Source organism: Heptranchias perlo, chromosome 18, assembly GCF_035084215.1.
Source record: "Heptranchias perlo isolate sHepPer1 chromosome 18, sHepPer1.hap1, whole genome shotgun sequence".
In the NCBI taxonomy this organism is placed as follows: Eukaryota; Metazoa; Chordata; class Chondrichthyes; order Hexanchiformes; family Hexanchidae; genus Heptranchias; species Heptranchias perlo.
In genome coordinates this window covers 3638587-3650047 of record NC_090342.1, presented here as the reverse complement: position 1 = coordinate 3650047, position 11461 = coordinate 3638587, and the positions used below count along the sequence as shown (strand labels likewise).

At 44.8% G+C, this 11461-nt stretch overlaps 1 protein-coding gene across 2 annotated transcripts in view; it reads right to left on the bottom strand.

Moving 5' to 3' along the window:
- Window positions 1-9780: 9780 nt before the first annotated feature.
- LOC137334508 (serine/threonine-protein kinase 38-like) overlaps window positions 9781-11461 on the bottom strand; it is a 57494-nt gene continuing 55813 nt past the window's right edge. For both annotated transcript variants that reach the window (XM_067999225.1, XM_067999226.1), the window contains exon 14: window positions 9781-11423. In XM_067999225.1, the coding sequence (XP_067855326.1) occupies window positions 11296-11423 (128 nt within the window). In that variant the 3' untranslated portion in view covers window positions 9781-11295. The remainder of the gene's footprint in view (window positions 11424-11461) is intronic.

The window sequence follows — 11461 nt, the reverse complement described above, 5'->3', positions numbered from 1 at the left end:
GAGTGATTCACAGGACGAAGATTCCTTTAAGAGTAGCACAAGGGACTATTGGAGATTAACAAGTGTATCATCGCACTACTTAGACATGGCGCTGGACGTTCATTTGACGTGACATGTGGCCCAAGCTGGATTCTCCCAGTTATCGGTAGAGCAAAGTGCCGCGGATATGTTAGGAACATAGGAACAGGAGTAGGCCATTCAGCCCCTCGTGCCTGCTCCGCCATTTGATAAGATCATGGCTGATCTGTGATCTAACTCCTTATACCTGCCTTTGGCCCATATCCCTTAATACCTTTGGTTGCCAAAAAGCTATCTATCTCACATTTAAATTTAGCAATTGAGCTAGTATCAATTGCCGTTTGCGGAAGAGAGTTCCAAACTTCTACCACCCTTTGTGTGTAGAAATGTTTTCTAATCTCGCTCCTGAAAGGTCTGGCTCTAATTTTTAGACTGTGCCCCCTACTCCTAGAATCCCCAACCAGCGGAAATAGTTTCTCTCTATCCACCCTATCCGTTCCCCTTAATATCTTATAAACTTCGATCAGATCTGTTAATGTGAAGTCCGATTAATGTTTGGGGTGAGGACCCTTTTGTGGGAATTGAGGATTGATCAGTAATCAAGGCCCTTCCTGGGGTTGAACAAGAAGAAAAGGTGGGGGAGGGGAGCTGGGGAGAGGCGGTGGAAGGGGGAAGGGACAGGGGTGTTGAGTGCCTCAGCGAGCCGGGGATTGGGTTTAACGGCAGACAACGCCTGTTTTTGAAAGCTGGCGGATGCCGTTCACCGATCGCCTCAGTGAAAAGAGCATCAAGAGACCCAATCGGCGAGGGGCAAGACTCAGAGGGAGCATGAACTGGAGAATCAGCGCTGAGTGTTGGAGCTGCCTCTCTGACCAGCGCTCCCCTCGAAGGTCGCTCCTCGATGGGGTAGAGGATTACTGAATTTACATTTACAAAAGGGTGTGAAGATCGCTAACAGAAGGTGACGAAGAGATCAGGTACGTGGTCATGTTACTCGACTAATAATCCAAGTGAACGTGTATTCACAGGGCACCTTGAGAATTTGATTTCAGTTTTAAAAATCTGGAAATAAAAAGCTGATATCAGTAAAAGTGACCGTCGGATTGTCACAAAAACTCAACTGGTTCATTAATGTCCTTTAGGGAAGGAAACCTGCCGTCCTTACCCGGTCTGGGCCTATATATGACTCCAGTCCCAAACCAATGTAGTTGACTCTTAACTGTTCTCCGAAAGGGCCTAGCAAACCACTCAGTTGTATCAAAACCACAACCAATGGTTCAAGAAAAAGGCATCCACCCCCTTGTCAGGAGCAACTAGGGATGGGCAATAAATGCCGACCTTGCCAGTGACGAGAATGAATAATTAAAAATGCAAGAATATGGGAGGAATAGAAGTACCAGGAATCTTTAATGATGGGCTAGGTTTTTAACTGCTGCCTGGGTATAAAACTGGTGTTGCTGATTAGGTGTCCATATTAGATAGGCACCAATAAATCCAATAGGGAATTCAGGAGAAACTTCTTTACTCAGAGAGTGGTGAGAATGTGGAACTTGCTACACAAGTAGTTGAGGCGAATTAGATACATTTAAGGGGAAGCTCGATAAACACATGAGGGAGAAAGGAATAGAAGGATATGTTGATAGGGTGAGATGAAGTAGGGAGGGAGGAGGATCGTGTGGAGCATAAACGCCAGCATAGACCAGTTGGGCCGAATGGCCTGTTTCTATGCTGTAGACTGGATGTAATTCTATGTAATTATAGGAACAGCTTGGTTTTTATTTTTATGGAAAGCAAATGAATTGAATAGCGAGCGGACGATCTGAAAGGCCAGTTTCACACCCGGCCGGGAAGTTTAAATTCTCCCCCGATGTGACTCATCACCACTCAAAAACTGTGCAAATACTGTCCCCTGCTGGTGTGAAGGGATGACTGCAACTTTCTCAAAAGCTCCAGGAACTGCCTTAGTGTGATGGTATGTCACAGCACAGAAGGAGGCCATTTGGCCCATCGTGCCTGTCCTGGCTCTTTGAAAGAGCTATCCAATTAGTCCCATCCCCCTGCCCTTTCCGCATGGCCCTGTACGTTTCTGCCCTTCAAGTATTTATCCAATTCCCTTTTGAAAGTTACAATTGAATCAGGCAGTGCATTCCAGATCATTACAACTCTTGTAAAAAATTGTTTCTTCATGTCGCCTCTGGCTCTTTTGCCAATCACCTTAAATCTGTGTCCTCTGGTTACCGACCCTCCTGCCACTGGAAACAGTTTCTCCTTATTTACTCGATCAAAACTGTTCATGATTTTGAACACCTCTATCAAATCTCCTCTTAACCTTCTCTGTTCTAAGGAGAACAACCCCAGCTTCTCCAGCCTCTCCACATAACTGAAGTCCCTCATCCCTGGTACCATTCTAGTAAATCTCTTCTGCACCCTTTCTAATGCCTTGACATCTTTCCTAAAGTGTGGTGCCCAGAATTGAACACAATACTCCAGCTGAGGTCTAACCAGTGTTTTATAAAGGTTTAGCATAACTTCCTTGCTTTTGTACTCTACGCCTCTATTAATAAAGCCCAGGATCCCTTATGCCTTTTTAACAGCCTTCTCAACTTGTTCTGCCACCTTCAAAGATTTGTGTGCATACACCCCCAGGTCTCTCTGTTCCTGCACCCCCTTTAAAATTGTACCATTTCGTTTATATTGCCTCTCCTCATTCTTCCTACCAAAATGCATCACTTCACACTTCTCTGCGTTAAATTTCATCTTTCATGTGTCTGCCCATTTCACCAGTCTGTCTCTGTCCTCCTGAAGTCTGTTACTATCCTCCATATCGTTTACTACATTTCCGAGTTTTGTGTCATCTGCAAACTTTGAAATTACACCCTCTATACCCAAGTCCAGCTCATTAATATATATTGTTGACCGGAGGTCACCGGCTGACGTCTCAGGTTACCGCAGCCCCTGGCCAACAATATCCTTTGCCTTTTGTAATAACTATGGATCATCGGGCTCAATAATTAACCCTTTAATAACTGCAATGGTGTTTCTGCAGAAAAGTAAATTGGTAAAGCTTAGTGAGGGAGCCAGTGAATTCCACAAACTGGGGCTGACATCACGGAGACTCCCCTGGGGTAGGGTTGCAAACTCTGGTTGGACGTATTCCTGGAGGTCTCGTCACATGATCTCCTGCCTCCAAATGATCCACCCCCCCTACTCCAGCCATTGGTCTCCCAACACGTCCATCCTCGCGACATTCTGCCTTCCCTACAGCCAACTGGAAAGCCAATAGACTCTTCATTACCTGATTGGATGATTCTTGACCGTCAGTCAAACAGACCTTTTTTTTCCCCATCTCCAATATTTTTGTAACCAATAAACGGAATTGTTCAAAGAAAATTTAAAAGAAAACACTAGTTTGCTTAATCGCCCCTATGCTTTTTCTCCCGGGTTTTGCTCACAGCAGCGGTGTCCTGGAGATTAACATTCAATTCCTGGCGACTCCAGGGCCAATTCTGGAGGGTTGGCGACCCCCTATCCTGGGGAGTGGGGCGGACTGAACATTCCATTGTTCCCTGCAGTTTGTTGTTTTATGGGGGAGGAGATTGGCTTTTGTGCTGATTGAGGTAATTGATGTGGTGATGGCCAGTCCACCTTGGCTTGCAGTGTCAGCTTCAAACGCTCCCCAGTTGGTTATAGCACCTATCAGATGCCAGCCACATGACAAGTTTCACCAATAATCAGGAGGTGATTTGGTTTCTTTGTCTCAACACACAGGCAACATGATTAACGATGCTTCCAGACAGAGTAGCTGAATACAACAACAACTTGCATTTATATAGCACCTTTAACGTAGTAAAACCTCCCAAGATGCTCCACAGGAGTGTAAATCAGACAAAATTTGACGCCGATCCAAAGAAGCAGACATTAGGGTAGGTGCCCAAAAGTTTGACCAAAAGAGGTAAGTTTTAAGGAGGGTCTTAGGTTGCAGAGCTGGAGGAGGTTACAGAGCTAGGGAGGGGCGAGGCCACGGAGGGATTTGAAAACATGGATGAGAATTTTTTTAATCGAGGCGTTGCCAGAAGGGAGCCAGTGTAGATCAGCGAGCACAGGGGTGAAGCCACAAGGATTGAGAGAATTAAATCCAAGTCAGGTCAGCAACTCGCAGAGAGCCAGACTGCAGATTTTTTAAAAACCCTCTCACTACACCGTGGCATTGTCTACCAGTGGTCTATTGGGGAGGTGGGTTTCCGACTGAGAGACAAGACTGTTACTAACTGAGCCAATCCAACTTCCAAGACGGTCAGTATTGATACTGACAAAGGAAAAAAAAATACAAAGAGAGATTGATCTTAAAAAGAGGAGTCAGGCTCACTGACAGTGAAGAGCTCAGAAAGACCAAAGAGAGTAGACAACACCAACAGAATAGCGACACAAGAAAATATTGGCAGATGGTGGCTGAGAGAGTCCGGGCGATAGAGTGGGTTATCACTCTGTGTCACCTCCACGATCAAAGTTTGAACTCAGCCCAGATTAACGGGATGAAAGTCCCTCATCATCTGCATCAACAGAAGATCATTACCAATAAATCCAATCGGGAATTCGGGACAAGTCTCTTTACCCAGAGAGTGGTGAGAATGTGGAATTCGCTTCCACATGGAGTAGTTGAGACGAATAGCACAGATGCATTTCAGGGGAGGCTAGATAAACACATGAGGGAGAAAGGAATAGAAGGATATGCTGATAGGGTGAGATGTAAAGGGGTAGGAGGAGGTCCGTGTGGAGGATAAACTCTGGCATAGACCAGTTGGGCCGATTGGCCTGTTTCTGTGCTGTAAATTCTACATAAGTTTCAAGCAAGTTTCTTGTAAGAACAAGTCCTTGGAGAAAAACGTAGAAATTGCAATGGAAACAGGCCAACCAGTCCACGTTTTAAAAAAAAAATGAATTCTAGGGATGTGGGCGTCACTGGCAAGGCCGGCATTTGTTGCCCATCCCTGCTTGCCCTGAGAAGGTGCTGGTGGTGGGACTTCTTCTTTAACCTCTAGGTAGCAGGTTTGATACAACTGAGTGACTTGCTAGGCCACTTCAGAGGGAAAGTTGAGTCAACCACATTGGTGTGGGAGTTGAGTCACATATGGCCCAGACAGTAAGGACAGCAGGTTTCCTTCCCTTGCCCACAATCATTTGATAGAGATAGATGAGAGAGGTGGATGGAGAGGGAGGATATATATATATGGTAATTGCATTGGGAGTAACTTCTGTTGTCATGTAGGCAAACACGGCAGCCATTTTGCACTCAGCAAGGTCACACAAATCAGCAATAAGATAAAAGACCAGTAATTTTTTCTTTGGTGGTGTTGGTTGTAGGAGGAATCTTGGCCAGGCCATTAGGAGGTCTCCACCCTTGTCCACCTCAACACACAGCTGGAGCCTTAGTTTAACATCTCACCCATGAGATGGCACTTCCCACAATGCAGCACTCCCTCACTGTCACATTGAAATGTCAGATCACGGTCATGGTTTGAACTCACAACATTCGGATTCAGATCAAACTGGATCGGGCAAAACCGCACAGCGTGAAAGAGCAGTAAATGGGCATGTGAAGGGCACAGCCATAGGGTACAAGAAAGAGTGACACAAGAATAATGAGCAGAGATATTCAAAGAAAGCTACGGCCAGTGGGAAACAGGGTTGCTCCAGTCCCATCAGGGAGAAACAGGGAGTCAAAGTGAAGTTGGGTGTGACATGGGCTTTTGAAGGGGATGTCTGGGGGGGGGCGGTGGGGGAGAGGATGGGACGAAGGATGAAACGGAAAGGAGTCGACCAAGAAAGAAATTGGAGCAGGAGGAGTGGGAAGGCACTGAGGGGAGAAGCAATGCATTGGTGTGTAAGCAGACGAGGAAATTTCTTTCAACTTTGAGCTAGCTAATCTTGAACATATGATCCTAAATTTAGGGACACCTGCTTAGTGCATACTTCATATTACCACATAACTGACTTGACTTGAAGTTAAATGTCCAGAAAGTGAAAGAGTAACTTTTTACTAACATGTGTGGTAGGAAGCAGGAGTTCGATAGTTCCTTACTTAATTTATTGGTAATTCTTTGTCAGTTGGATATTGATGGATTTACTGATGCCCAACTGGGCAATCTTTACTTGTTCAGTAATTCAAAACCAGTCTGTGCGACTTGCCAAGAAACCAACTGGGTAGAGGTGGAGGCTAGCTATGCTTTTAGCTCAGGATTCAACATCTTAAATGTCTCCCTCGCCAGTCTAGTGAGCTCCTCCCTACACAAACTCCCATCTTGTCCAAAAATCTGCTTGTCCCCATTAAATTCCCTACTTAGACCTCCTACTCACCCATCGCCACTGTCCTTTGCTGATCTACAGGAGCTCCCTGTCTCCCAAAGCACTGAATTTAAAATCATCGCCCTCGTTTACAAAACCCTCCATGGATTTTGCTCCACCTCTCACCTGCCCTCCATCCCAACCTTCCTTCCCCCACCCCAACAGTCCCCTCACTCAGCTTGTGTGTATCACTTACTCGCTTAGTGGAGTCGCATAAAGCCCCTCAGGCTTCCCCTCTCCACCATGAGGTCTTTGACTGTTTTCAGTCAACTTCTCCCAATTCCACTCAGTCTGTTGTCTTCTACTTGTTATTAAGTTGAAGGCATTATATAAATTGCAAGTTGCGATAGCAGAAAGGATAAATGAAATCACAAGAGTGTAACTGCAGGTGAATGAAATTAATTAGTTCTGAACAGTTAAGTGCAGCGCAGATTTACCAGAATAATACTGGGGCATAGAGGGTTAAATTATGAGGACAAGTTGCATAGACTAGGCTTGAATTCCCTTGAGTTTAGAAGATTGAGGGGTGATCTGATCTAAAATGTTTAAAGAATTCGATAGAGTAGATACAAGAGATACTATTTCCTCTGGTGGGGGAAATCAAGAACAAGAGGACATGCATAGGCAGCTGGGATCAAGTGGATCCCTTGAAGAGTATAGAGATTGCCGGAGTAGAGTTAAGAGAGAAATCAGGAGGGCAAAAAGGGGATATGAGATTGCTTTGGCAGATCAGGCAAAGGTGAATCCAAAGAGCTTCTACAAATACATAAAGGGCAAAAGGGTAACTAGGGAGAGAGTAGGGCCTCTTAAGGATCAACAAGGTCATCTATGTGCGGAACCACAAGAGATGGGTGAGATCCTGAATGAATATTTCACATCGGTATTTACGGTTGAGAAAGGCATGGATGTTAGGGAACTTGGGGAAATAAATAGTGATGTCTTGAGGAGTGTACATATTACAGAGACTGAGGTGCTGGAAGTCTTAACGCGCATCAAGGTAGATAAATCTCCGGGACCTGATGAAATGTATCCCAGGACGTTATGGGAGGTTAGGGAGGAAATTGCGGGTCCCCTAGCAGAGATATTTGAATCATCCACCGCTACAGGTGAGGTGCCTGAAGATTGGAGGGTAGCAAATGTTGTGCCTTTGTTTAAGAAGGGCGGCAGGGAAAAGCCTGGGAACTACAGACCAGTGAGCCTGACATCTGTAGTGGGTAAGTTGTTAGAGGGTATTCAGATGGACAGAATCTACAGGCATTTGGAGAGGCAGGGACTAATTAGGAACAGTCAGCATGGTTTTGTGAGAGGAAAATCATGTCTCACGAATTTGATTGAGTTTTTTGAAGGGGTAACCAAGAAGATAGATGAGGGCTGTGCAGTAGACGTGGTCTACATGGACTTCAGCAAAGCATTTGACAAGGTACCGCATGGTAGGTTGTTACATAAGGTTAAATCTCATGGGATCCAAGGTGAGGTAGCCAATTGGATACAAAATTGGCTTGACGACAGAAGACAGAGGGTGGTTGTCGAGGGTTGTTTTTCAAACTGGATGCCTGTGTCCAGCGGTGTGCCTCAGGGATCGGTGCTGGGTCCGCTGTTATTTGTTATTTATATTAATGATTTGGATGAGAATTTAGGAGGCATGGTTAGTAAGTTTGCAGATGACACCAAGATTGGTGGCATTGTGGACAGTGAAGAAGGTTATCTAGGATTGCAACGGGATCTTGATAAATTGGGCCAGTGGGCCGATGAATGGCAGATGGAGTTTAATTTAGATAAATGTGAGGTGATGCATTTTGGTAGATCGAATCGGGCCAGGACCTACTCCGTTAATGGTAGGGCGTTGGGGAGAGTTATAGAACAAAGAGATCTAGGAGTACAGATTCATAGCTCCTTGAAAGTGGAGTCACAGGTGGATAGGGTGGTGAAGAAGGCATTCAGCATGCTTGGTTTCATTGGTCAGAACATTGAATGCAGGAGTTGGGATGTCTTGTTGAAGTTGTACAGGGCATTGGTGAGGCCACACTTGGAGTACTGTGTACAGTTCTGGTCACCCTATTATAGAAAGGATATTATTAAACTAGAAAGAGTGCAGAAAAGATTTACTAGGATGCTACCGGGACTTGATGGTTTGACTTACAGGGAGAGGTTAGACAGACTGGGACTTTTTTCCCTGGAGAGTAGGAGGTTAAGGGGTGATCTTATAGAAGTCTATAAAATAATGAGGGGCATAGATAAGGTCGATAGTCAAAATCTTTTCCCAAAGGTAGGGGAGTCTATAACGAGGGGGCACAGATTTAAGGTGAGAGGGGAGAGATACAAAAGGATCCAGAGGGGCAATTTTTTCACTCAAAGGGTGGTGAGTGTCTGGAACGAGCTGCCAGAGGCAGTAGTAGAGGCGGGTACAATTTTGTCTTTTAAAAAGCATTTGGACAGTTACATGGGGAAGATGGGTATCGAGGGATATGGGCCAAGTGCAGGCAATTGGGACTAGCTTAGTGGTATAAACTGGGCGACATGGACATGTTGGGCCGAAGGGCCTGTTTCCATGTTGTAACTTCTATGATTCTATGATTCTATGATATAAAATTATTAACTCTTAAAATTGCAGCTGGGCCATTCAGGAGTGAAATCAGGAAGCACTTCTTCACACAAAGGGTGGTGGAAATCTGGAACTCTCTCCCCCCCAAAAGATGATGGATACTGGGGGTCAATTGGAGATTTCAAAACTGAGATTGATAGATTTTTGTTGGGTAAGGGTATCAATGGATATAGAGCAAAGGCAGATAAATGGGATTGAGGTACTGGTCAGCCATGATCTGATTGAGTGGCAGAGAAGGCTCAAAGGGGGCTGAATGGCCTCCTCCTGTTTCTAGGATCCCAAATGAAATTAAATCAGCTGAAAATGTTGTCCATTAATTATAAATTAAAGGGTGCATCAGACGAGCTACAGTTCATTGCAGATTGTCACTCCCAAATCAGAGGCAGGTTCACGTGTTGTCTCTTATCTCTGGGAGTTTGGGATGTTGACGGGGGACCTCATCAGGCAGTGTTCCGAGTGCTGGCCCTGGCTCTCCGGTTCACATGTGGGGTCGTCTCTCAGCTTCCACTCGGTCATATTGAGATATTGGCGACATACAACACTGGGTCAAGAGACACCGGTAAATGCCGGAACACAGCTTAACCCAGCCATGCTTCAGGTCAAAGGAGGGCCAGAAAACAAAAAATTAATTTGTGAAAAGTATCACCTATACACAATGCAGATATGAAAGAAAGAAAGACAGGAAGAGAGGGAGGGAAAGGTAAGAGAAGGAGGGAAAGGAAAGAGGAGGGGGAAAAGGAAGAGGGAAAGAAAATAAAAGAGAACGAGAGATAAAGGATGTGTTTCTTCACATCCATCCAAATAAAAAAAAACCAAAAAAGGTAAGAAAACTGCTTTACTGATTTTTTTAAAAAAGAAAAAGAAAATGTACAACATTTCGATATGGAATATTCCTAAAATTGATCTGTGGGATCCCAGGAACAAATTCGTCCTTGGAAACAAAACTTCATTTCAAACATCAGTATCTTTGGTTTTTTTAAAAAAACAAGAAAGTCTGCAACACAAGAATGTGGCACAATATCATTCGCAACATCGGGAGGTATCGCATCTAAAGGCCCTTTGCAAACCAGACTTCTACAGGCAAAAAAATACACAGGGACGCTCAGCAAAAAAAAAACCACAAGCGTTCGATTGTACATCGCACTCATACCGCACACTCAGGGGATGTTTTTCGCAGTTTAAGTTAGCTCTTCTGGTACCCAGGGAATTAGTATTGTGAAAGTCTACTGTCTGCTACTTGAGGTACAGCTGTGAGCCAGAAACAAGGCAGTTGACAAGTTTAGTGTTGAGATAACTTGAACTTTCTGCTCATCGTACAGAAAGAGATGAGGGAGAGGAATCTTTACTATATTCAGTGTTACAGGGCTGTAGCTGTCGGGGGGTGGGGGAGGTTGGGAGAAAGACTTGCATTTTTATAGCGCCTTTCACAACCTCAGGACGTCCCAAAGTGCTTTACAGTCATGAAGTGCTTTTGAAATGTAGGAAATGCAGCAATTTACACACAGCAAGATCCCACAAACAGCAATGTGATAATGACCAGATCATCTGCTTTTTGTGATGTTGGTTGAGGGATAAATAACTGTCAGGACACCAGGGAGAACTCTGCTACTCTTCTTCAAAATAGTGGCTGTGGGATCTTTATGTCCACCTGGGACCTCGGTTTAACGACTCATCCGACAGTGCAGCACTCCCACCGTACGGCACTGGGAGCATCAGCCCAGATTTTGTGTTCAAATCTCTGGAGTGGGATTTGAACCCATGACTTTCTAACTCAGAGGTGAGAGTGTGACCCACTGAGCCACAGCTGACGGTGAGTTTTAATTACATGGAGTAGAATGCTACAGCCCGTTCTTTACAGCCCATGCAAGGTCGAGCGGCAGAGTACGGCCACGGTCTCAAAATGCTTGTGCATTATGTGATACCATGTACCTCTTGAGTTCATGAGGTCTCAGTTCAGAACTAACTCACTGCAAACAATCCATTCACATTCAGTCATACGTACGGTATAAATGGAACATCTTACAAATCCCGAGCTCTGGTAACAGTTCGCTGCACTGAATACCAACACACACCTTAAATTAGAACATCCAATACAGAAACAAAACAGTGCCCGCTGGTTTAACCGAAGTACCATCATTTAGGGAAGAGAATCGATGAAAGGACGTCTCATTTTGGCTCTGCCAACCCAAGTCTAAATAAAATAAATTTCGTTGTTGAAGAGGAGATCCTAATCCAGTAGAATTTCTGTTGACCTGGAGATTCTGGATGTGTGACAGGACTCCAGGAGGGGAGAGACACAGGCTAGTGTAGCTGCTTGGCAGTTCATTTCACCCTCACAACTTCCCTGCTTTCTTGTAGGAAGGGATGGTTCCCCGCGCAGTCAGACCTTCAAACCTCTTGTACGTGTAGTTGATGAATACCCAGTCTTTAGATTTATAATCCGATTCTGTTGTGTTTGGCACTGAAATTCGAAGAAAAAAGGCACTGGGATTTGACCAA